At 51.8% G+C, this 25,786-nt stretch overlaps 4 protein-coding genes and 1 long non-coding RNA gene across 11 annotated transcripts in view; 2 read left to right on the top strand and 3 right to left on the bottom strand.

Moving 5' to 3' along the window:
- DGCR2 (DiGeorge syndrome critical region gene 2) overlaps positions 1–921 on the bottom strand; it is a 48,782-nt gene extending 47,861 nt beyond the window's left edge. For 3 of the 6 annotated variants that reach the window (XM_054219403.1, XM_054219400.1, XM_054219399.1), the window contains exon 1: positions 683–920. In XM_054219403.1, coding sequence (XP_054075378.1) covers positions 683–761 — 79 coding nt within the window. In that variant the 5' untranslated portion in view covers positions 762–920. Of the gene's footprint in view, positions 1–682 lie in introns of all 6 variants that reach the window. The other 3 variants (XM_054219402.1, XM_054219398.1, XM_054219401.1) reach the window with 2 other exon arrangements.
- Positions 922–7,822: 6,901 nt separating this feature from the next.
- On the top strand, positions 7,823–8,716 carry TSSK2 (testis specific serine kinase 2). Its single transcript, XM_054219839.1, has one exon. The coding sequence runs from the start codon at positions 7,823–7,825 to the stop codon at positions 8,714–8,716; it is 894 nt and encodes a 297-aa protein (XP_054075814.1).
- Positions 8,717–9,350: 634 nt separating this feature from the next.
- ESS2 (ess-2 splicing factor homolog) lies at positions 9,351–18,673 on the bottom strand. The gene is made up of 10 exons (XM_054219838.1): positions 18,462–18,673; positions 17,976–18,144; positions 16,933–17,028; positions 16,155–16,321; positions 14,075–14,192; positions 13,209–13,342; positions 12,959–13,061; positions 11,603–11,712; positions 10,566–10,681; positions 9,351–10,050 (listed from the first exon to the last, which is right to left on the bottom strand). The coding sequence occupies exons 1-10, from the start codon at positions 18,621–18,623 to the stop codon at positions 9,768–9,770; spliced, it is 1,458 nt and encodes a 485-aa protein (XP_054075813.1). The 5' UTR covers positions 18,624–18,673; the 3' UTR covers positions 9,351–9,767.
- Positions 18,674–18,846: 173 nt separating this feature from the next.
- LOC128917182 (uncharacterized) lies at positions 18,847–21,069 on the top strand. 2 transcript variants are annotated; one of them, XR_008469188.1, is made up of 4 exons: positions 18,847–19,282; positions 19,464–19,629; positions 20,524–20,763; positions 20,926–21,069. It is a non-coding gene; the product is annotated as an uncharacterized LOC128917182 (long non-coding RNA). The 2 variants fall into 2 exon arrangements; XR_008469187.1 differs by having other exon boundaries at positions 20,948–21,069.
- On the bottom strand, positions 19,774–21,602 carry GSC2 (goosecoid homeobox 2). The gene is made up of 3 exons (XM_054219840.1): positions 21,296–21,602; positions 20,502–20,749; positions 19,774–19,949 (listed from the first exon to the last, which is right to left on the bottom strand). The coding sequence occupies exons 1-3, from the start codon at positions 21,600–21,602 to the stop codon at positions 19,845–19,847; spliced, it is 660 nt and encodes a 219-aa protein (XP_054075815.1). The 3' UTR covers positions 19,774–19,844.
- Positions 21,603–25,786: the final 4,184 nt, after the last annotated feature.

Here is a 25,786-nt window from a genome sequence, read left to right on the forward strand (position 1 = left end):
CCTAGCAGCTACTACACAAAAACTCCATCGCTAAATTAATTCCCTAAAAGGAGTAAAAAAAGAACTAAGATGACACATGAACTGAGATGCAACAGGGTTGTTTTTTCTTTTAGGCATGATCATATAGCACTTTGAAAGTGAAGGTTTTGTCTTGTTTTGTTGGCTCCCAAGGCCCGCAACGTAAAAGCGAGTAAGTAAGAAGCACCTGAAAACTTAGTCATGCCGCCACGTTTCCACTGCTGATTACCTGTAGGGTTATGCAGTTTCCTACCCAAGCTTTCAAACTTTAAAATGAATTTTTTTACCCTAATGCACAGTCCCCCCAAGACCCAGTCAGCCGGCACAGGGGACCGACGCTTCACCCCGCGGCTCAGACGGGTCCCATCTCTTTTTAAAAGCATAAACAAGCGGCGGAGACGCCGCCGGCTGAGCCCTAACCGAGCCCGGGACCGGCTCTAGGCCACCGCAACCCCGGCGCTGGGCTCCTCTCGGCCCCGGCCCCGCCGGGAGGGGAACGGCACCGGTGTTCCCGGGGGGCTGGGATCTCCCGGGGACGCCGCTCCCCGGAGGCTGGCCCGGCCGGGCACGCCACTCACCCACCCGCCCCGGCCCCGGGACCCGCCCGTAGGCTGACGGGGGAGGACCGGCACCCCCGGCCCCGCCGCCGCCCCCCCGCCCCTACCTGGCCGCAGCGGCTCGGTGATGCTTAGCACCAGGAGGAAGAGGAGGAGGAAGGTGCCGCTGTCCGCCTTGGGCACCATTTATCCTCCGTTCATCCTCCCCCGGCGCAGCGCCACAAACCCACGGGGAGGGACGCGAGGACCGGCGGGAGGAGGGGCCGCCGCCGCCGCCGGGCCCGCGGGGGGCCCCCGTCCGCAACGAGCTCTTCCCCTCCCCCGTCCGCCGCCGCCCCCGGGCGGGAGCCAGCGGCCCTGGCTGCGGCGGCGGCTGCGGCGGGAGCAGCGCGGGGGTCGGGCGGCGCCACGCTGCGGGCCGCTCGCCTGGCTCCGGCGACGCACAAGATGGCGGCCGCACCTCCCCGCCGCCTTCCCCCCCGCGCCGCCACGCCCCCCTCCCCAGCGCGCGCCGCCCGGCCAATCGGCGGCGCGGGGGGCGGGGCCAGCGCCCGTGCCTGCACACGCCCCGCCCACCGACGGGCACGGGCGGGGCCGAGGGGCGGTGGCGGCGGGAGAGGGCGGCCTGCGGCCCCCGGGACGGCCCCCGCCGGTCCCCTCCATCCCCCCGGGCAGCCATCGCCAGCCACCTCCAGCCCCCCAGAATGGCCTCTGTCGGTCCCCTCTGTCCCCACCAAGACAGCTCCCACCGGTCCCCTCTGTACCCCAGGATGGTCATTGCCAGCCACCACCGTCCCCCTATAATGGCCTCCATCGGTCCCACTCTATCGCCTCAGGACAGCTCACACTGGTCCCCTCTGTTCCCCGGGGTGGCCTTGCCCAGTACCTTCCGTCCCCTCAGGGTGGCCATCACCAGCCACCTCTGTCTCCCCAGAATGGCCTCCACTGGTCCTCTCTATCCCTCAGGACAGCTCCCACTGGTCCCATCTGTCCCCTGGGATGGCCATCACCAGCCATTTCCATTCCCCCAGAACAGCCTCTACCAGTCCCTCTGTCCCCCCAGGATGGCCTTGTGCGTTCCCTCCATCCCCACCAGGTTGGCCTCCACTGGTCCCCTCTGTCGCCCTGGGACAGCCTTTCCCTGTCCCCAGCTGGGGTGGCCCTTCCCCATCCCCTCCATAACAGCCCCAAACAGCCTTCTCTGTCCCCCAAAATAGCCTTTCCCGGTCCCCTCCGTCCCCACTGCGATGGCCTTTCCCTGCCCTGCAGGCGCTTCCCAGGCCTGTCACCCAGCCTGTCCCCCTGGCTCAGGCACAAAGTCCTGGGGTTTCCCAGCCCCGGTGGCTCACAGTTGGACCATCGTTAGCCCACTTCATTAATCAGCTCCCGCCTGCCCACCACAGGGTGAGAGGGTCCTTGTTTTCACACATCTGCAGGGGGGACACCGATGCGCAGCACCCGGCGCTGGGGTGTCAGTGCTTCTGCACCTCCTGGAGACACCGCACGCCCCGTTCCCAGGCCCAGCCAGAGAGGAAACGCATAAAGAAAACTAATTGTGTGGCTTGGACCATTGTTAATGGCCCTGCAAGTGACAGGTGTCATTAGGAATTTGACCCTGGGTGTTGCTGCACGTCAGGCCAGGCAGGGTGGTGGCTGTCCCTGCCCGGAGCCCAGCTCCGGTGCCACCGCTCTGCTGGGGCTGGGGGTCAGCCCAGGTGGCATTTGGGATCAAAAGACAGTTTTACCTTTACGCCCTGCTTCCCAGATTGAGTTGGAATTGCCTCCGATGCTGGGAAGTGAAGCAGGGGTCCTCGGGCGGCACCGGGGCACAGGACAAGTGTGGCGGCCGAGCCATGGTGGCTGCTGGATGGCAGGGAACCGGCACCTTCCTCTGCAGAGAATTCCAGCTTTTCAGTAAAACCCTGGTCAGAGCCAAATGGAAAACCCAGGAAGCTACCTACAGCTGCCTGGGAAGTTTTTCTTTTTTTTTTTTAATCTTTACAACAAAATGTTTTCTACTTTCATGCTACAATTTGAATTTTTCAAATAAAACACTGAAATTCCAGTAAGGATCACTTTAACTCAATCTCACGCACTCCACTCCCTGTTTCCCTGCTAATACCAATTATTCGCTATATCCAGCGGCAAACCTCCCTCAGGCATATTCCCGATGGATGCACAGATACTTCTGCTCTCGAGTTGCTTCTGGTTCCCCCCAGCCTCTGCCCGGGCGCCGGATGCCGACCCGCAGGCAGCAGCACAGGGTCTCCTGCAGGTTTTCCCAGGCAACCATTGCCTACAGCTCCATGGGAGCTGTTGTCGTGCTCAGGTCGACACAGCCAGGGAGATGCTTTCTCCAAAGCTTAACGTGAAGCTTAATGTGGCAGCAGAAAGCGATGCCCACCAAGACCTTGGGGCAGATGCTCCCCGAAGCTGGGGTAGCAGCGAGCCCGGAGCCCCAAGGGGCCCCTGGGAGCTGCATGGCCGGGGACATGTGCTTGGGGACCCGCTGGAGTGCGTCACCAGCAGCGGGGGGCTGACTGAAGATTTAGGCCAAAACTCATTTTGCTAGCTCTCATGCGCTGCCAAATACCGTCATGATCCGAGTGTCTGTTGGGACCTGAAGCGTGACAGCCTCCTCCAGCACAAAGGCACAAGCGTCAGACTCCCCAGCTCTGCTCCTCCCAAGGGATGCTGCAGGGGGAGGCTGTTCTCAGCCCAGCCGCCATGTCCCAGATTGATCCAGGACATTCCTCATCCACCCCAGGCCCGCGACACCTGGGGCCTGAGCCTGACTGTACATGACAGTGTATAAATAGATGCCCTGCGATGCCTCCACCCTGAGAGCGGGGCACCGGCTGCTTGTCCCCAGCTCTTGTCCCAGGGAAAGGCACCCCTCATTCCCCCACCAGCTCTGAATGGAGGTACCTCTGCCAGGCGAGCACGGCAGCCCGCGCAGGGGCCGTGCTTTGGGGAGCTGGAGCAGCCTCATGCACCGGGGAAGGGATGGAACGTGCCAGTGAAACCCACTGACCGCCTCTGCCCAGGGCGTGCAGGAGCCGGTGGGAATCAGGCATTCCCTGTTTCTTGCTAGGAATAAGTGTTTCTGTAACCAATGCAGATCACCCGTGCCCAAAAAGCACTGGGAAGAGCTGCCGTGCCCGGGAGGAGCAGAGGGAAGGGGCTCGCGGGGAGAGCGGCCGAACCCGGCTCTCACCCTGGCCTGGGATTTGCAGGGGCTGCTGCGAGGCCAACTGCAGTGAGCTGGGATTGAGGCAAAAAACACAAAAATGAGGAAGTGGGAATTGCTCCATCTCCCCCTCCCCTGAGTGAGCGGATCCGTTTCCCTCATTTTTGCAGAGAAATAGCCCAGTCCTCCAAAACAACAAAAGTGTCTCCGACCACAGCTTCCCTTCTGAGCTGAATGGCCAGAGAAGCAGAAGGCAGTGCAGAGCCCCAGCCCTGCGAGGGGGGGGAGCAAAGCTACGGCCCCGCATGGCCCCACGCCCTGGCAGGGGTGACTGCCTTAGCCCCGGGGAACACTCTTGGCCCTGGAGATGAAGGAACCGGCTTTGGGAAGTTCCATCGCAGACCCGGCTCCCTGCCACAAGACAGAGCGCAGATGGGGATCAGCAAAACGGAGCTGGGGCGCGGGCTCCTGCCCCATGGCCACCCCAGCCTGGCTCTTTGCTCAAAGCATGGCGTGGGGTGACAGTGAGTCTCTTCTCACCTACTCGCCTCACCAAACCCCGTGTGTTGCTCTTTGTCTGCTGCTCAGCACGTTCTTACCCTTTCTTACAAAGAAAAGCGCAGAAGGCATCTCTGGTGTAATCCGGGTTTTGGTTCGGAGGCACCTGAGCCTCCCTTCTCCATCTGGGTTACCACAACTCATCCCTCGTCCTCACCGGCTCTTCACGAACAGTTCTTGCAACTTTCTACGAAATTACATCCTGCTCTTCCCCAAGTCACCCATAATCCCCCCCTCTTTCCCACCTACTTATAAGAACCAGAATCCCACATGGTCCTTCCTCTTCTTTCCTGCAGGCAGCCAGGAGCCAAGCCCCAGACCGCACACACGGCCACCCGCAGGTGACGGTGTCACAGCCCTGTGCCAGGCGGCCACAGGTCCCCTGGGGCTCCCACCATCTCTCCCAAGCAGCCGGTAACCCCTGCGGCCATCCCCGCCGCCGCTCCCCACCGGCCATCCCTGCGGCGCCGGGAGAGCTGCGGGGGCTATTTTGGCTGAGGGATGGGGGTGCTTGGGCCTGGCACGTAGGGAAACGCAGATATACAGAACAGCGAAAAGAAAAATCACCCGCTGAAAAAGGGGAGGAAAAAAAAATAATCACAAGTCTTCACCAACCAAGATGGTTTTTCACACTGAATTTGGCCCTGTAAGACACATTATCTGCTAGTGCTACAGTAGCCAAAAAATCTGGCAACAAAGAGCCCACTGATTAGCTAATTACAGATAGCAGGGGCTGAGCCGCTGCAGGAGGCGGAGGCCAGACATTACAGCAGGCGTTACAGGAATAGCCCAGCTGAAGAGCACTACATCCCCTTCAAGAGATCCGGTTTTATAGCATTTCTCTGAAAATAAATTACATTCCCAGCAAATACGTGAAGGCCCTTCAGTCTGGCAGAATCGAGACTGTGATTTTAGAAGGGCTGTCTAGGTTAATTCACTTGAGGGCGAACACAAAATCAACTCCGTCCCACGGGATATTTTATGCAATCTGCTTTTAAGCATGAACTGCACAACATGGAACCAACCATTCTAAGATATCATATTGCCCCCTCTCTTATTCCAGCTGCAGCTTGGCATGAGCGTGACCAGTTTGAAGTGCTGTGGGAGACACACACCCCATCCCGCTCCTGATCCACATGTACACCCCATCCACAGTCCCTCAAATGCTGCGGAGCCTTTACGTCCATCCCATGCCCAGAGAGAGCTCCCGCGCCCAGCGGACGCGTAGGAATCATCGAAGGAGGAGATGGAGGAGATCAGGCACCAGGCTTGACACACACATGCTGATCACAACCTGCTTCTGTACATCCAGCCCTTATCCCAGCTTCCCTCCATGCTCCCGTGCTTGCTCTTCTCTAATCCCCAGCTCCTCCCCAAATAACCCTCCTCTAATTACTTTTTCCCATTGGGCCCAGCCTTGCTAAATCTGTATCCAAATTTGGTGCTTCTGATACCTCCCACTGGGTCACCGCCGCCTCGCCGGGTTCCAGGCGGTCCCCGTGCTCCTCCTCAGCCACCCGTGAAGCTCAGCCCTTTCCCTGGGCGCTCCAGCGGGTACCTGTCACCTGCTGCATCCCGCCACCTCTCATGTCACCTCAGCTCCTTTCTCCTGGGCTGTTCAGTGACCCAAACTGGGGGCCAGGACCTGGCCATCTGCCTGCACACCCTAACAGAGAGGTCCTACGTTTCATGGAGGTAAGCAGGTCATGTGATCATTATGAAATAAAGAATTAGTTTTAAAAGTTACCCAAGAACTTAATTGTTATTTAGCCAGTTCAGTCCTTATGGACCATCTCTGAAAGCACAGGAACATTAGTAAATGGTCTCCCTTTGCATTCATTCATGAGTATCTGAGAATGATTTTTGTGCTTAAAGAAAAAAAAAAATGTTTTTTGAACTAAAAATAGCAAAAATTACTAGTTTCTTGCAGTCACAATTCCTAGCAATGCCATGTTGATCAACTGATTTTTACGAGGTGCACTATAAAAATCAAGTCCCTTGGAAGGGTTTTTCCACAGTCAGGGACAGGAGCTTTGGCAGTGGCTGTGGAAAGCGCGCCAGAGGAAGCTCTCCAGCAGGACAAACACAGCATCAACGACCCCACACCTCACAGGAGGCCGCAGGCACCGCTCAGAGAGTTGTACAAGCTTTTCCACGATGTTCCCTGGGTAGAACATCACCTGATTATAGCAAACGTCAAGCGTTACACAGGCTGTCTCGTGCTCAGGCGTGGTGCAAGCGCACGCAGCCGGCTACGCCTGCTCCTGCTGGAAGGCGCTCGGTGCTTCTCCCGGCTGGGTCACGCCGCACAGGGCTCGTCCCACACACAAAGGTCAGCTCGTACCAGAACCACCGCAGCTCTGAGTTTTATGTATGGTTAAAACTGCTTTCTGTGGGTTTTTTTGGCTAATTATAAAAATTAGCTCAAAGTTTCAAAGAATGGGAGGAAAAAACCAAACAGAAGCCCAGTCTGCCTTTCAGACGTATCACTTCTGTTCTTCAGAACGACAGTCATCTCTGCTGGTGGATGAAGCAGGATTGTCCCTAGCCCCTGTGTTGTGATCATCAACATCATCAAGTCTTTGGAGTCACACGCATGGCAGCTGTAAAAACAAAAAGCTGAAATCAAGGCAAAACAAAAAGCCCCGGAGGCCGATTACGGTGAAGCAATCAATGCACAAAGCAGTAATCCCCTGAGCCCCTTTGAGGAAGGTGTTGTGCGAGCCTTTCTCAAGAGCAGCAGAAGCTGGAAGTCAAAACATAACTCCCTCACCGAGGAAGGGCTTAAGAAGAAGCCACCTGCAGAGCACGGAAAAGCAGCCAGTCATCAAGATACAAAACGGAGGGGCCAGATGAACAAGAAGAAAATTAACTTAAGAGAAATCACCTCCTTCCCCTACCAAGTCCAAGGAACAAAAAAAAAAAAACACAATAAAAAAAACCCCAAACCCAAACCAGTTCTTGAACACAGCCCCAGTGAAGATGAGAAAAAGCAGCATCCCATCCCATCCCATCCCATCCCTTTTGAGGGAAGCTAGCCAAAGAGGAGCAAGGCCACCGCACACCAGAAGTACGCCCATGGGGGGCTTGAAAGATCACCTGAGACATGCAAAATAGACAACAGACAAAATTTTACCTGAATGACGTGAATAAATATATAAAGACTTAGGTACATTTTATGAAAGAAAAAACATTTAAGCTACTTCCGTCCTGCTAGCAAAACTAAAGGATCATTTTATGGAGAATGTCTCTCCACGACTCGATGGTAAGTTCTGCCCTGGGTGACATCACCCGGTAGCTTTACGGCAGGACCAAAAGGTCCTTCTGAGTGCCCGCGCAGGGGCGGCTGCCTGTGACATCACACAGTGGCCAGCGCCCGGGTGCCACCCACCCGCCACGCCAGCACCAGGGCAGCCACATGGTGCGTGGGCATCCCATCTGCCACCACGCATGATGCACACCAGCACCCACTCATGCAGCTCCCCCCAGCTCTCCCACCATGGATGACGCTGTGGTGCTTGGGATGAAAGGCTACAGCCTGAGCAAGACGCTTGGAGAAGGCTCTTACGGCAAAGTGAAATCTGCCTACTGCGACCGGCTGAAATGCAACGTGGCCATCAAGATAATCAACAAGAATGAAACTCCTCAGGACTGCCTGGAAAGATTTCTCCCCAGGGAAATAGAAGCTTTGAAACATTTGCGCCACCCCTCAATCATCAAAACCTATGAGATTTTTGAGTCATCAGCTGGGAAAGTGTACATCGTGATGGAGCTGGGGGAAAAGGGAGACCTCCTGGACTACATCAGGACCACGGGAGCTATGAGAGAAGACATCGCTCGCATCAAGTTCAAACAGTTGGCTTCTGCCATCAAGCATTGCCACGACTCGGACATAGCTCACAGGGACCTGAAATGTGAGAACATCCTTCTCGATGAAAACCTCAACATCAAGCTGTCAGACTTTGGCTTTTCCAAATCCTTGTCTCGGGATGAAAATGGAAAAACTATTCTCAGCAAAACCTTCTGCGGGTCTGCCGCATACGCAGCCCCCGAAGTGCTGCAGGGCATCCCTTGCGACCCCAGGATTTCTGACATATGGAGTCTGGGTGTCATCCTGTATACAATGGTCTACGCTTTAATGCCATTTGATGATTCCAATGTCAGGAACATGATCTCTATGCAGAAACAACACAGGATTCCCTTCCCCAACTCAAAACACCTGACGGTAGAGTGCAAGGACCTCATTTACCACTTGCTCCAGCCCAATGTGTCTCAGAGGTTGTGCATAGATGAAGTTTTGAAACACTCATGGTTGCAGACTCCAAAATCCACCATCCCATCCCCTCCGCCAGCTGCAGAAGAGGGTGAGCATTCCCAAAACTTGTGCGAATGAAAGCCTGAGCACAAGCTGCAAACCAAATCCTAATCTGCAGAATGGGAAGGAGAAGAGAAAGAAAAGGGAACCTCCTGAGGATGGTGAACTGGTGGATTTTCAGTTTCAACTTCTCTGGACGCTTTCAGAAATAGTCCTCATCTTTTGCTTTATGAAGTATAGCAACAGAAGACAAGGTGCATCTGCTGAGGTGAACGAACAGCTTAACACCACTATTCTCCAAAGACCTGTCTCCAATATGGTTTGCGGGGTCGAGAAGGGACTGTGAAAACACATCGCAAAGTTGCTTTCAGCGCTGCTGATATTTAACAGCTCTTACACTCACGTTTCTCAAGTTCCTGACTACACCAGCTGCAGGCTTCACGCGTGCATCAACCACATTCTAGATTCAGTAAGTGAGAGGGCATATTATTAGGAAGTGTGAACTGATGTCTGAAACTGTATGCATACTGTTTTCATGATGTACCACCTCTCTTGACAGGCCCACTGTATGTTCAAGAACATCAGTTTAAACACCACTTAAATTAAAGAGAAACCCTCTAAAATTCTGAGTCATGTCTGAATATATACATGGTCGTATCCTCTCTCCCACAAAGCACAAAACCAAAAAGCTGGAAGAAAGTCCAGTTCAACGTTTTAGGAAGGCTTACCACATTTTATAAATAGACATATCTGTACAGAAACATATTTAAATGCATTGCCATCTTAAAAAGAAATATATCTTTAAAAAATTATCACCATTTTCCAAAAGTTCAGAATCTTTTCTGCCACTGCAGGAAGGATCCTTTTGCTACAGCAGCCCTGTGCATCCCACCTATGCAGCTCAAAGGGAAGTTATACCACAGCAGGAGAGACTCTGCTTCCAAAAAGCACATCACAGGCTATTTTCACTATATAGTCTAGAGTAACGCTGGTCCCAGGTCTCATAACCACTGGCTTCCACTCTGGCAGCTGGATCTAGACACCCTTTACTGCCCGTGGCTCACAACATCCAGTTTGCAGACAGCCGAGCACAGCCAGTTCACTGTCGCCTTGCTGGTGACTGGAATATTCAGCAATCAGATGCCTTCCTTCTTTTCGGAAGCTGCAGTAAATTGTCTGTGATTGACGTAGTATCCTGAGATACCGGTGTCTGAGATACTGTCCTAGGTTGCGGGGTGCTCGTGGGTGTATGAGGCCCATTTGCTGGGGTCTTGTAAGCAGGGGTTCCTGTGTGGGCTGGGGAAGGAGTATAGCTGGCTCGCAGGGCTTTGTCGGTATATTTACTTGCAGTCCTGTTTACTAGTCTTTGCAAAGCTGGTGACATTCCCGGGCTCAGTCCTTTTGGAGTGAGGCTGGAACAGAATAAACAGTTTTAAAAGATTTTACAGTAAAAATCTGCCGTTTATCAGGAAGAGCATCAATGCTTCCACAGGTGACCTTGGTGTCCATTTCCCCCACAAAGCAGACCCACTGGCTACAGAAGTCACTCTGCCCGCAGGTAAACGCGGCCTGTTTCTCTAAAGAGAGAAGTGACAGAGAAACCTCCTACATCCCTCCCAAACCTGAGTGGCACTGCCTGCCTTTTCCTTCAAGCCTGTTCTGTCCTTCCCATGACCCAGCCAAGCAAACCTTATCATGTCTCCTCTTTGCAATGAGGCAAGACACCGATTCCAGATGCGTTGCTGGGTGGCTGCAGGGCAGAACAGTAATGTTGACAAGAGGGAGTATCAGGGACAGCCACTGGTTTCCAGAAACTTTTAGTCTGACTGCATTTCTTCCAGCATCCAGTATATATTGATCATTTGTTGATTTAAATCTCATGACAAAATACCCACCCCCAATCCTCCTGTCAGAAGAGAAGTCTCACCTGGCCAAGTTTTCTGTCACTTTTCGAAGGGCCTCCTGCTTCTTTGCTCGGTTTTTAGCTGCCACTTCATTGGCCATCTTGAGTCCTAACCTCTCACGGCGCCCAGGCTCCAGGATCTATAAACGCATCACAGAGTTCACTCGCAAAGGCACTCATACGAGTGCTGCATAAATGAGTCAAAGCACCTTCACAGTTGGATTCCAGCCTAAAGGGATCTAAACCGGGGAGACGTGGGGTCAGCCCACACCCCTCTGCTGCTGTATGAAAGCCAGAGGGGACACGGACACCTCCAACCTGCCTTAGCAAGTAATGAAAATGGTAAAACCAGTTCAGTGAAGGAAGCAGCCATTATCTCTGGCATTTCCTCCTGCTGTCTCTTCTAGACAAACAATGTCACCTGCGTCTGGCCTGGCCTGGCCGGTAGCCAGCCAGCTCTCAGGCAAACAGAGACATTGCTAAACAGCAGGAGAACCAGTCAAGGGCTTCAGAGTCTGACGAAACAGAGGCACATAGAGCAAATTACACCTTTCTTAAACTAAGTCTCAGACAGCTCACATTCAATGACACCAGCAGGGGACAGGTGGCATGCAGGGTCAGGTGCTATAAGCAAAGCCAGAGCACCTTTTCTACTCTCAAGCAATACACCTGCCTCAGGCTGTGACAGCCAGAAGAGCAAGACAGACGGAAATCCAACAATTATTCATTCATATATTCAAAATCAGAGAAATCAGGCGTCTCTTCGGCTTCCTCTGAAAGCCCCTCTGTCTGGGCCCATCACCAAATATCGAGTCTCACTCTCCTGCCAACAGCGTGTGTTCCACCTCGCGTATCTTCCACCAAGTAGCTTTCAAGTAGAGCCATGCCCACCTCCACCCTCCAAGCAGAACCTAGATTATTAGTCTCAAGGACAGGGAACACAGCCCAGACATGCATCACACTCCCACAACAATGTTAATCTATTAGTTACTCACTTGCCTTTCCCTTCTTAGTCCTCCCCCCACGAAAAGAATGACATGCTGACTCCCAACAGGAAATACCTTGTAGGCTGGTCCAGGTGTTCTGTCCACATACGGCGTTTCTGACCCTTCTAGACGCAACGGGGTGCTTTCGATTTCACCCCATGTCATAAAAGGAGACTCATTCACACCTAAAAACAAATTTTAAAAGTCATGCTCGTGTAAGACATCTGACTATTTGATCACCACAAAAAATCCACAGAAGCAAATTATGAAATGCAGCAAATTCATCAACACACAAAGGAGCTCCTCCGCTGCAGGGGAAATCACAGTCAATGTTGAAATGTGGTTCCCATTAAAAGGGCATGACCTTAAACTCACAGGATTGCCTGTGGCTGTGTCACCCTCTAGGTTACAACACTCCAGCTCTGTCCTTTCCATGTGTTTATTTTTCCATTTGGTGAGCTTTTGCTTTGTGACACTTATATTTTTCCCCTCTACAGTACTAGTCTTCCCCTTTGCTATTGTATGAAAGCTCCTTCAACATGGGGAACGGTTTAAAAGCAGGGAAACAAAGAGCCCAAGTAAGTCACTGGCCAGAAAATCCTGCTGTCCAGGGTTTGGAAGAGGCATTTACAATGGAGAAAGGAGGTGGGCTCCAAACGCCACCTACAGGCTTTCCACAGGAAAAGGCTCAGTATGTTCACCTTTTAGCATAACAACAAAAGACAGGGAAACATAATGCCTGGTAAAAAACAGCCAAAAATTCAGATACATTTCAACTGGAAGAAAAATAATCAGTTTGTTCTAACTGAAAGTATCCCGTGGCTAATACATTTGAACAAAAGGAATCTATAATACAGAAGTGTCTTCAGGCAAAGGAAGAACCTAGAGAGCAGTAGACCTGGAGGAAAACAGCAGGTTACACTGCGAAGGAAGTGAGATATGCCACATCCCCCTGAGCCAGGCTGTACCATCACTCAGCAAACTACTGGAGACACTGACAAGAATGCTCCTCATTTTGAAAAATAAGCGCCTGAACTCATTGGAATTTTAATGTTAGTGAAATGTTTGAATTCTTATCTTTAAGCTCTAGAGAAGCCCCACCCAGGGCTAAAACACGCAGCCACAGCACCCCAGTTGCCTAGGAAGGCTCACCGCCCTCTAGGTGATTCCTAAGCAATTGCACAGCAGCTTGCTCCAAGCCTCTCGGGTACAGCGTGACTTCTCTTGCCAGTGTATTGGACTAGCGTTTAAGCACCGCATCAAGCTGGCATACACGGTACACAGGAAAGTCATCAGCTCATGAAGCATATACAGGTAGAAGGTTTACTTCCTTCTCTAAACCAACGACACCCCAGTGTTGAACAGACAGAGCATCAAAATAAGTGCAGTAGCAGTTCTCTTACACCAGAAAAAATAAGAAAACCCTCTTACCAGGCGCAGGAGAGGGGGTAGCCACAAATCCATATCCATTCACTTTTGGAGACTCTTGGGGTATCAGTTCTTTCCCATCTGGCCCCACTTTGCCCTGTTTGTACTGAAATAAAAAAAGACAAATGTCACTCATATGGAGAAAGGTGTGAGTCAGCTGGATCTAGCACACACAGAGTTCTCCTGGTTGATAAACAACACCAGAGGGTAGAGTCTGACAAGGTTTTAGTCAGAAGAAGGAAAATTATCCAACCTGAGCATTGAGGGCTGCAGCTTGTTGGAGCTGTGATTTGCTCACAGCTTGGCTAAAAGGGTCCTTCACAAAACGGGTGTTTCGATGGACAACTTCCCTGGGCTTCTTGAATACATCATCCTCATCAGGTACACCTTGAAAAGCAGAAAGGTTTTAAGGAAGGGCTCAGGTAACACCGGGCAGCGTGCTCTAAAGCTCCCGACCAATACGACACTTGCCACACATTCCTGCACAGCACAGAATCCATCAGCAATGGCAATGTGTATCTCTAGCAATTTAAAACAATATTTGCACAAGACATATGCTTTGTAACACCTGAAATGTATAAATTAAGATCAGATTTTAATATTTTTTTAAAACAGTCAACACGACTTTCTTTTCTCTACTTCACTGTTTTGCAGAAATTATCAATTGTACATTTATACCCAAAAAGAAAACTGCATTTACCAAATGATACAGTTTTCTACAGCAACCAAGGGCCAAACAAGCCCAAGCAGCACTGTTTGAGTAGAAGCAAAGAATGAATAAAGATGACAAGAAAATGCTCATAAATAAGACAGACCAAACTGGAAAGAGCTTTGGCTCCTGATACAAGTGCTTCTGTAGTACAGATAACGTGCTTCTCAACGACAAGTAGAACACGATCAAACTTTGCTATCAGAGGGAAAGGAGCAAGGTTCAAATAAAGAAAAGAAAAAAAATGAAAAACTTCTTAACAACTTTATATATATATGAACTTCACTGAAGAAAAAGTGCAGTATTACCAGTAAGAGCTCCTTGGCCATCTATAGAAGTGCCGTAAGCACTGTTTGGAGTCAACCCCCGCCTAGAACCAAAGCCTCTCCTGAGAAACCCGCACACCTCACCTGTTGGATAATACATGAGGGTGTTTCGAGCCGTGTACTCCCAGGTCTCCAGTCCAGCTTTCACATTCTCCAGAGCTTGTTGCTCTGCTGAAGGAAGTGCCAGGTTCTCATTGTGTCGCTGAAAGGGTGATGGGAAAAAAAAAAAAAGACAACCCACATTAAAAAAGGGAAAAAAAAAAAATAAAAACAGGTCTGAAAGACTCCTGTGATCTTTTAATCAGGCATACACAACTTGGAGAGCTCAATCATGAGCTCAGCTACCTGCCCTGGCACACTCTGCATCTGGCATGGCAGAAGCACACTCTCTCTGGCAAGTGGCACTTGAGAAACCATCCTGTTCCCGGGGGAGCTTGCAAACAACAACTCTGTATGCAGTTCTGGTATAAAATCAAGTGAGAACTAACTTCTCAGAAAGATGATGTTTATGACTTTTTTATTACATCTTGTGACAACACTTTTGATGGTTCAAACGTTTTTCTGTTTTTTCTCTACTAATCAAAATTCAAATGAAGCATTCAGTGCTAAGTAAGGGAAGAGTAACATACGATGGTTATATCTAATATAAAGGCAGTCTACAAGGTCTTGGCACATAATCTTGAGAGAGTATTTGTACCAGCCTAGTCTCATGCAAACTGTATTAGCTGAGGCAAGCAGTAACAAAAGAACAAACACTGCTTCAATACTTAGTCAGAGTTTTCAAACATTTCCATTGGCAGTAGAGGTATGGAAGCATTTGATATATTCACACGATTACTCATGTGTTGTTATCAGCATCCTAGTGCCACTGATACCACCAAGAAACTAATACAATGCAGTCAGCCACCAATAAGTCATGCCATTTTAAAATACTCACACTAATTAAACTAGACAATTACTGCCAGACGCTATATATTAGAGACATCAACTGACATTGTCTTTAATAGGTATTGTCCACATACATTTAAATAGCAGTATTATCACTGAAAACGTTAAATGAAGCATAGTGAAGTTGTCTGCTACACAAACGGGCATGTTGTGCAAGGAAATGCAAGGTCTGAGCAGGGGGCTGGCTGACAGGAAGACACACAACATCAGCACAAGACCGGCTCTGGCAACTTCACCTTCACCTGAAACAACCCCCGTGCTTTGGGAACATTCTCCTGCTCTGTACCCTTTAATTCTGGATGAAAGCACTTGAGCAACGAAGATGCATAAGGAGTCACAGAGGGCATTTTTATTGTAATAGACTCCAAGTGTTTACATTAGCTGGGATAAAAACAAACACTCACTCACAACAACAGCAGTAAGCACTCATGCGTCAGTGCCAAATTTCATTACAAGGCACTGCAGCTCACATCCATCACTGACGCATCTGGCAACAGCGCCAGCTGCTCACTGCTGATGGACAAAGATTGACATGGCAGCCCCAGAAGAGCTCCTGAACCTCCCACGAAGCTAGCCAAGGAAGACAGCACAGCCAGACGTGCTATGGACAGTACTTTACTTTGGCAGCTGAATGGATTATTACTGATAATAAAACCAGAAAACTGAAATGAGATAAAAAAAAAATCTAACTCCAAATAATAAAAGGCTGATGGATGAACAATGGAGGAACTGCTCTCAGCTGTTCTCCCTGGTATTGCTGCTTATGGAAGAGACTGCCAAAACCAGCAATACTTGCACTTAGTGCAATGCTTCACAGTCTCAAAGCTTTAGGAAGAGACAGATGCCCAGTGACTGTGTCAACACTGGTCTTGCATTATAGATGAGGAAAAAACAGGACTGCAAAAAGAAGCAATGAGCTGTCACAGAATGCAGGAAACCCAGGATTAGCTCAGATTTAGATGTGATCACCCCATGCACCTGTTATTCAAAATCAAGACCTCTCTATTCTTATTCAATAATAAGAGTAATTCACCAGTCTAATGCAATAACCCCATGCTCAGAATCGATGAATTCTCATCTGTATTTACAGCAGGATTTGAAAACAGAAGGTAAGATAATACTCTGTTTAATAAAACAAGAAAGAAATACAGTAAAATGGTATTTCCCCATTGCATCACTTTGGAAGAGCAGAGGTAGAGCTGAGCCATTTCCCTACCTGTGTGTACTCCTCTTCTGCACTGTACAGCCAAGCGTGCTTGATTTTCTCCTTCTCTTTGGCCACTTCCATGATCTGCTCAAACGAAGCATTATCTTCACTCGTGTGTTTTGCTAAGAAGCTGTCCAGACTGGGAAGTGTGTCTTTATCATCTTTTTCTGCTTCTCCTAACAAGAGGAGGGAAGAAGGCTGAGAAAGTTCAATACCTCCCTTTCTACGAAAGCACTATATGTAACTCTTAATCCCTTCTGACAGTGAAACTTCTACCGACCCACTAATAATTAACATGAAGCTTGGTGAAAAAAAATATATACACGCAGAGCAGTCCCGTAATAAATTATTTTTTGGAAGATGTATTACCAATTTTCACATAGAACCTTTTATTGCATTTATAGCTACTTGTTTTAAAGGGAAAATGCGTAAGTGGCCAGCTCCTAGCAGACATTTCTAATATACTATATGAATAGCTCTGTCCCTACAATCTTTGTTTACTTACAGAATTAATTTCAGGGACACAGGAAAAATTTACTGCCTTCAAAGAGATCAACAGAGTTAAGAATTTACACAGCCATAAAGAGACCCATAATTGTGAATTCACACACATGATGTAAAACGCTAGGTCAAGTTCAACTTCGAAGTGATCGTTTTCACCTACTAAAAGGTTAAAGGAAACTGCTTAAATATCTGCTAAATAGCCAAATCCCTTACAGGAGAAGGGGCTCACAAAAGTATTTTTCTGCTGCTGAAGAATTCAGCAAGAGAAACATCATTCTCCTACCTTCCTCTGCAGCTTTGATGCCAGCTTTGGATTTATTCCCCAGTGGAAGGCCACCTGGATGCACTTCTGGGGTTTCAAATGTGGCTGGAGTAACATCTGTGACAGAAAAGAAAAGGTTCACATGGTTACTAGAGCACAGAACGGGACACTTGTGACATCTTCCACCATAGAAATGGTGCCAAACAAGTCACAGAAAACATATCAAGAGAAAAACAATTTAATTAAAAAATTGTGAAAAGACACCAAAATATTCTATTCTGTCTCAACCACAAAACAAGATTTTGCTCTCATCTAAGACATTATTTTTCTCCTGCTGAGAAAAATTCACAGAAGAGCCACAGCCCAATATATTTGCTACCCTATCTACAGCTTTTGCCAAAAGAAGCAAGCAGCCAGCATAACAATCCTAACCACGGCCAGGGCCAGCACCTGCAGTTGGGGAAGAAGGGAAACACTTGGTGACACATGCCCTTTGCCATGAGAAAGCTGGTTACCTAAACCCCACTGCGAGAGCTCAGCCAGGGACTGGGCTTTAGACGAAACAAGTGAACTTGAAGTGAAAGCAAACATACACCAGGGGAGCGGATGCCTGCTGGGCAAACCTTTGGTAATCACGAGCTTCCAACACAACACCTTCTGTCCTCAATATATTAAAATCTTACATGTCTGTAGACGCAACAAGAACGCCTAAAACTATAATAATGGTTAAAAATATAGCTTACAGTTTCTGATAGCATAATATTGCACATCAGAGCATGTAACATTCCCGAGGGAGCAGGAACTTGGCAAAAGATGCCCATGAGAAATGGGTATTCAATAGCTGTTTTTTCCAAAACCATCCCCCAAGAAGGAATTATTAGACAACATCAAAGACAAATTCAGTATCAGTCATCAGATACTGGCTACTGCCCCATCTGGTATACTAATTCCCACACCATGTCAATCTTGATTCTTTAGGATAAGCACTGCCCGCACAAAGTTAGATAAACCCGAGCAGTAATATCAGACATAAAACCTTTATGCCTCATTGAGCCAGTTCTTACAGGGTGCAGGTGTGCCCCTCGATGATTTGCCCAAGGAGGAGCCAAACTTGATAGCAATTTGTCTCATTTTCTCCAAGTCACCGTTTTCTTCAGCCTCCAGATATTCCTTCTGCGCTCGCAACTTCTCCACGTCAGGAAAGAAATCTCGCTGAATGATCTTCTCTAAGCCCTACAAACAGAGGGACAACTGCAAGGCCGTGTTGGGACACCTAGGAGCGCCGGCTCGGCCCGGGGCTGGCCACGGGCAGCCCCCGGGACAGACAGGCAGCACTCGGGTGCTTCCAGCCGAGGCTGGGCCGCGCTGACAGCTGGCGCCGCAGCCGGTGCGGGAGCCCACGGGGCGGCCCCAGAGCTGCCGCGGCCCTAGGCCCGGCCCGCGGCCGGCGTTCCAGCGGGCAGCGGCCGCGGGCGGACCCGAGCCGGGGCGATCCGAGGCGGAAGCCGCCCGGCCTGGCTGCCAGGAGAGGCCCAGGCCCGCCAGCCTACCTCGATGTAGGCCTCCTCATCCAGGATCTTCTTCGGGCGCCTCGCAGCCGGTGAGGTCGCCCCCTTTCCCGTCGCCCCCTTTCCCGTCGCCACGGCGGCGCCCACGGCGGCAGCCGGCACCACGGCGCCGGAGGGGGCCGCTGGAGCCGCCGCCGCCTCCATCGCACCGGAGCCCGGACGGCCGCGAGCGCCCTGACCCTCCTCAGACACCGTCGCCAGCGCGACGCGCCGTGACGTCACGCCTCCGCGCCACGGGGAGACACCCCCCCCGCCCCGCCCCGCCCCGGGGAGACGCACGGCGCAGAGGACGCGGCGGCCAGCGCGCCCCCTGCCGGCCGGGAGGACCCGCCCGGTGCCGCTCCGGTTCAACGGCGCGACCTCGGCCCGGCGGAGGGGCGGCCTCACGGGCCGGGCTCTGCCGGGCCGCGGGGGGCTGCGCCCGGGACACCGGCCCCCGGCACCCACAGGCCGCGCGTTGGGTCTGTCCCCCCCAGCGCCCCCACGACCGCCCGCAGGGCGCCTCAGAGACACCCCCGGGGAGCGGGACCGCCGCCCGGGTGCTGGAGGGCTGTGGAAGGCCGCTCCAGGGCCGCGGGATAGGCGGAGGCCTCCCGGGGCTGTGAGGCAGGCGAAGGCCCTGGGGGGAGCAGGCCCCGCCATCGGGCACAGGCAGGGCCCCCCGCCGCCGTCTCCCCACAGCACCTGCAGAGGTGACGGGACAGTTTTATTTATTTCACTGCTTTACAGGACGTGGTTCGCCTTTGGCCCTGCTGGGGACACGGACACGGCGCTGACAGGGGACTGGCGCAGGCAGGGTGGAGGTGAGCCGAACCCTCCCCACGCCAGACCCTCGCCACAACAGGTGGATCGCCTCCGCCGCGGGCAGGAGGGAGAAACCCGTGTTTCTTTGTTAAGGAGCAAACTGCCGGCTCACTAAGCCCAACCCCAAAAGCAACTCCAGATGCCATTGGGGTGCTGAAAATAGGACGCATTCATTTGCAGGATACTTTGCAAATCTACAGTAGTAAAGCAAGCACAAATACTACCTGCACAGGGCAAAGACAAGAAGGGGAGTCTCCCCTTCTCCTGAAGCACACGTATTTAACACTGGTACAGCTCCGTCCCCTGCATGGGCTTTTGAGAGCGGTTTCTGCTTAAGCATCTGAGGGTAAGCATCTGCCTGGTGGGTTATTTGCCGCGTGAACTAGGTTTGGAAGAGAAACCGGGGCATAGAAGTGTCATGTCTGCTTTTATCTATCCTCCTCCTTTGGGAATCACAGAGATTTCCTTCCGCTTCATTAGTCCCTTTCAGGTTACCCCCTACAGAACCCTTCGGCTATGGGAAATGGATGCTCTTGGCATTCATCTGCTGAGATGCGACCACTAACAGCTCTCCTCGGGGGGCTTCTTGGCGCCTTGGAGGATCAGCGCTGAGGCAGATGCCCTCTTCTGATGCCGCCACTTGGCCCGCCGATTCTTAAACCAAACCTAGAAAGTGCAAAACAAGAAAAGAACTTTTGAATTTCACATGTTACTTGCAGCGGCGCAAGCAGTTACACTCCTGGACTGTACAATGTCAGCTTTAGGATGCTGCATTGTATTTCCCGATATAAAAGCTTGATACAAAATCCAATCACTCCCTCCCCTGCAATCCTGTTCACATACATGTAAGGGGCGCGAGGGAGCTGGGACCCCGTCATGGCAAATTCAGAAGTCAGGCAGATCACATAAATAAGGAATATACCCGTGGGTGCAGGGGATGGGCAGAACTGGGCACGTCTGTGTGTTTACATAGGTGATTCCAGGAGAAGGGGAGTGCGTGGGTTTATGGGAACGGATACCAGAACAAATCAGCCCAGCAGAAGTGTTTATATCCTCCCATAGTTTACCAAACCGAAACCGTGTTTTGTCAAATACCCAAGAATGGTTTTTAAAATGAGGCCCTGGGTCTGCAGCTCCCAAAACAGACAGCGCGATGCCCCGGACTGTGTGCTTTTGGGGTGGCAGCAAACAGCACCTCACCAAGTGTCAGGCTCTCACCTCTACCCTCTCCTCCTTCAAGTGAATGCGGTTTGCCAGGTGCTCGCGGGTGATGACGTCCGGATACTGGTTCTGATGGAAAAGCGTCTCCAGGGCCTGCAGCTGGTCCTCGGTGAATATGGTGCGATGCCGGCGCGTCCGGCGCTGGATCTGGTGGAAAGTCTGCAGCTCGCTCGGGTTCCCCTGGGGGCTCTTACAGACCCTGACAGCCGAGTGGAAGAGACGCATGGGCCAGGGGAACCGGGCGTCTGCAAGGGGAGAGGTACAGCAGCAGTGTTAGGGGTGGGGGGCTGAAACACCCGTCTCGCTCGAGGCAGTTTCAGTCCCCACATGGGGGATTTCTGAACTTTCAGGATGCTCCTGAGCTGCATTTTTAAGGGTTCGTTACTTTTTTTTCTTCGCCCTCCCCACCCCCGCAATGTAGCCAAAACTTCTTTTCCTTAAAGGACAAGTGAAGTTCCCCAGGACCGATGTCATCAGGAAGCACCAGCACAGCTCTGTGCACGGGCAGCGTGACCATGGGGCCCCACACTCCACAGAGAACTTCCATCCCTAGAAGCATCATCCTCTCGAGTGTTTTACAATAAAACAGTAATGCACAGTAATAAATAGCCCCTGCTGCTTTTAAAAGACCTGTTAACATTGCAGGAAAAAGTGCCTGCTCCTGGGAGCCCTGCTGAGAGCAGAGCTCAGCGAAGCTGAGGTCTGAGCAGGCCACCGTGGTGGCAGGTCAGATGCGATATTGTCACGACCCTCCACAAGCCCTACGCTGTGAATCAAACCCAAACACTCACCCAGCCAACTCGGCGAGTCCTGCAGGGAACGGGTGCTCGTGTGAGAACAGCAGCAGCAGTTGCAACCTGCCCCTTCCAGCTCTTCTTCCTCCTCCTCCTCCTCCTCCTGCAGGGAGCTGGCTGGGATGGTCTCCAGCTCACACAGCCCCTTGGGTGCGGAGTCCAAGATGCCTCGCAGGCAGAGCGGGACCAGGACCTGCGAGCTCTTCTCTGCCGGGCTGGAGAGGATGTCCTCAATGCTGAAGGAACACGGCTTCTTGAGGCCTCTCCTGCTGGCGTCGGTGCCCGACGCTGGCTCCGAAGACATCCTCTGTCGGCAGCAGCGGCTGCGGGGACGGGCGGCTCAGGCTGAGCGGGGTTTGCTCTCTGGGCGCTCACTCTGGAGCAGGGTCTCGCAAGGAAAAATACGGCTCACATAGCTTTTAAAATGGACCGGCAAAGCCACCCGGAATCGCTGCTTTATCTTGGCATTTCAAGTGACTGTCATTCTTGCAGCCGAGTTTTTATTTTATACACACACACACACACACTTTTTCTCCTTCTAACCTAGCTGCTTTATGACTGAAACCACCCTAAATATATATATATAGAGAGAGATATAATCCCTTTGGAAAGAAAACCGTAAACCCCCTTGTGAATAAAATAAATTCTAACTAATCTTGGCAGCTTTGTGAAGGGTTAGTGTGGATCTAAGATTTAGCTAATCCCACAAAAATGACTGGAGAAGGAAATCTGATTTCTCCATCTCGGGTGTAGATTTGAGGTGGTTATGATCTCCATTGTGCTGCAGCCTCCGATCCAAGGAAGGGGGAGGATAGCTGTTCCCAGCCCGGAAATGGACCAGAGGATTAACTCCTTAAAAGAACCAAATTATCCCTTTCTCTGGCCAAATGAAAGCTTTCCCATCAAAAGAGAGCTGTCATATCATACAATATGAGAGAGGAGAGAGTTCAGCTTAATAAAAAATCATTTTTAACGATAGCACAGCCTTTGGCTGCGCCAGAACTCTCTGTGAAAGTTGATTTATTTTCTGCTGAAAGCAGAGAAATTGTATTTTCCCTCCTTCCCCTTTCCCCCACCTCCGCTGCCCTAAGCACGGTGATAATGCAGATGCTTTGCATGTCTCCAACATACTCTTTGTAAGGATTCAAAGCCCTTAATAAATTAGATTACTGGCAGCTGGCGGCAGCTCTGTGGCGTAGCTTAGTGGCACGTACCCCTGCTTGGTGTGGGGAAGGGAGGGGAGGAGGGCAGGCGGTGGGATCCCGCAGCAGCTCGGGCAGGAGCGTGGTCCCGGTGCCACAGCGAAGGGGTGTTCAGTGAGCCCAGAGCAGCCAGGACAGCTGCCGGGGGCAGCCGGGCTTCCCCAAAGCTTTGTCACGCCAATTCCCAACTTCTTCTGGCCAGCAAGAGAAACTGGGGTGAAGTTACGGCTAAGAGCGGTGACTCAGGATGGAGGAGACGCCTGGCACTGACACTCCCGAGGGCAAAGAGCAAGGCCTGGCAGATGCGATCCACGGGAGGAGAGAGGACATCTTCCATCTTGGGTTTGTAACTGAAACGAGTAGCTGGGGTTCAGACAGAGAACCTGGGGTTGAGCTCAGGCCACCTAGGAAAATTTAAACCCGAGTTCTCTTGCCCTCAGCGCGGGTTAAGCCAAGGTGAGTGGTAAGGCTTCAGGAGCTTACTGGGGAACACTCTCCCGCCTGGCGTTTCTTCGCAGGTGAGAGAAGATACCAGTCCCACTCGTGGTACACCAAGGAGACACGTAGGTGAGTGTTGTGAAACCACTGCACATCAGACATCCTCGTGGCACCTCGTGACTTCACGCCGAACAGCCCAGCGAGCCCTCCAGCATCGTGCAAAAATGAGAAACAGTCCGCAGGAGAGCCCCCTCTCCGTCCCCATTCTCTTCTCCTCGGCCCTGCTTTCTGCCTGCCCTTCCCTTTCTGCCTGCTGCCCGTCTCCCAGTGCCAGGAAGAGATGCCCCATGGCCGCTCTACCTCTGACCCTCAAATCTTTGTAAAATCTCACTTAAAACCAAACCACTGGGTTTTCTTCCATCCCTTTTTTTGCCTCTCCTTCAGCCATTCCGATGGCACGACATAAATAATAACAACGCTCCGTGAATCTTTACATATTTGCTGTAGGTTTGAGAGGAAGACGCCTTTGTAGCCGCCTGGTCTGGACACGTTCACTGCTGAACATGCCCTGCCAAGGCGTCAGCGCTCCGGAGAGGGACTGGGGATGCCCCAGCGCCAGGGATCATCGCAAACTGCTCCCAGTTTCGATGCACGTACTCAGGCGCTGAGGCGGGAGAGGGATGTGGGGCCGGGTTCCGCTCCCCACACCGTGCCAGTCCAGAGGGACTGTAGGGCAGGCGGGCTGGGATGCGCCATGGGCAGACGCAGGATCCGACCCTTTCTGCTCTTGCCTGTAATAATCATAGCCGCGAAGCGGATTAATTCTCATTCCCCGTCCTTAACAAAGGCCACCTTTCCCTGGCCTCCCCTGCCTGTCCCTGCCTCCCCGCCCCACAGGCACTTAGCCTATTAGGATCTCCGCTGATTGCTTTCTTTCATTCCTCCCATACCTTTCACTTCAGAAAATGGACTGGTAATACTTCTTTTATCAAAGAATTATGGGATTTAGGACCCAGATCTTACAAAGAGACTTTTGATAGCTGCTGGTAATCAAATCCCAATCGGCAGACACTTCTCTGCACCCTGTTACCAGAGAGGAATAAAGGAAAGGGATTATTGATGTTCTGTTTACTGAGCCTCCAGGAGATAGGATCACTGGGCTATTTCATATTAGAAAAGGAAAGGAAAATAAAACAAGAAAGAAAAAAAAAATGCAGACAAGAGAGGACAATATAGATATAGATAAAAAGAAAAGAAACAGGCTCTTATCATTTTCTTATTGGTTAAGGAGATTCCAAAGCCATTATAGAGGATTAGCAAAAAGGTTAATCTGCTTTAGCTGTTCATTTGTCAAAAGTGAATTTATAGGGTTTGAAAAATCCTTCCTATGGTGAAACCAGAAAAAGTCCCCCCCCGCCCCCGCCCCTGCCTCCTGCAGGCAGCACAAGGGGATGGGAACAGGAGCCTCCGAGACCCCAAAACATGGGAGCACCTTCCTTTACCCTGCCCCTGCCCGGGCACTTGCACCCGGGGGAGCTCTGGTTTGGCAGCGCTTCCCTGGCTCCCTCCGCCTTGTGGGGTGGCCGCGGGGCTCGGGGAGCGGAGGAGCAGCTCCGAGGGATGTGACTGTCCTCCCACGCTGCTCTGCCTTACCTGGGTAAATCCCAGGCTGTTCCACAGGTTGGGATCGGCAGCAGACAGGGCAAACCTGGATCCGTGACTGGATTTGGGCATCCACGTTGATTTCTAAAGCAGAACAGAGATGGATGCTGCTGGCAAATGTTGCGAAAAACTCGAGTCTGGGGCTTATCTGTCCCCAAGCAGAGTGCTCATCCAGGGAGCCACATCTCAGCACCCTCCTCGTCACCCGGTGCAGATGCTGGCTTGTCCCAGCCGCGCTCTCCTGGCCTGCCCGTGCCACTGTGGCACGTGCCCAAGTGGCTGATGCCCATCGCTCGCCCCAGTGCCGCTGTGAGAAACAACCCAGGGGAAAAACAACCCTTCAAGGTCAAAACCAGCCAGGAGCACTTTCTTGATAGCTGCTGGGTGAAGCTCCGTGGCATGCGTTAGTCAGGAGTTATAGCTACATTTAATAAAGACACAGAAATCACAGAATGGTTTTGGTTGGAAGGGACCTTTAAAGGTCATTTAGTCCAAGCCCCAAATCAACCCTGTGCCAAGTGACGAAAAGAACCCAACTAAAACCATTTGGATTTGATGATGATTAACATCAAGCGTTATAATAAATCTGTTTTTCTCTCCAAAGGCCATTCCAGCCCGCGGGAAGAAGTGGAGTCCCTCCACTGCCTGTTAGTGAACGTAGCGATAATAGGGATGCTGGCTAACGGGGATGCTGGCAAACGGGGATGGTACCCATGGCGTAGCAGGGGGGCTGTGGGTAACCAAACCTCCTCTGACGCATCGAGGCACGACGGAGCGAGACTATTTCACTCTGAAGCATTTCATCGTGGCGTTTCAGAGATCTTACAGCATCTCACGCTGGCCAAGGCTTCCTCTCTGCTCGGCACCAAGCACCGGCTCCCCCGGTTTTCAGCCCTTCTGGGGGCTCTCGCTTTCCACCGGCTATGGAAACAGCTTTCACATGATGTTGCTTTTTAATCCCTGAGTTGCAGCCTGCCCTGGATCCAGCGTCGTGCTGAAGGCTGCGGGGGAAGGCGAGCATCCCCGCCCGGCCATCGCCGGGCGGGGATGCTCGCCTTCCCCCGCAGCCTTCAGCACGACCAGCGCTGCCAGGAGCTTCCACCGTGCCCGGAGCCTGCCCGGCTGGCCGGGGGGCACAGCGCTAGGGGGGGCCGCTGAGCCGGCAAGAGCCGGGCCGATCTCTATG

Source organism: Rissa tridactyla, chromosome 13 (genome assembly GCF_028500815.1).
Source record: "Rissa tridactyla isolate bRisTri1 chromosome 13, bRisTri1.patW.cur.20221130, whole genome shotgun sequence".
In the NCBI taxonomy this organism is placed as follows: domain Eukaryota; kingdom Metazoa; phylum Chordata; class Aves; order Charadriiformes; family Laridae; genus Rissa; species Rissa tridactyla.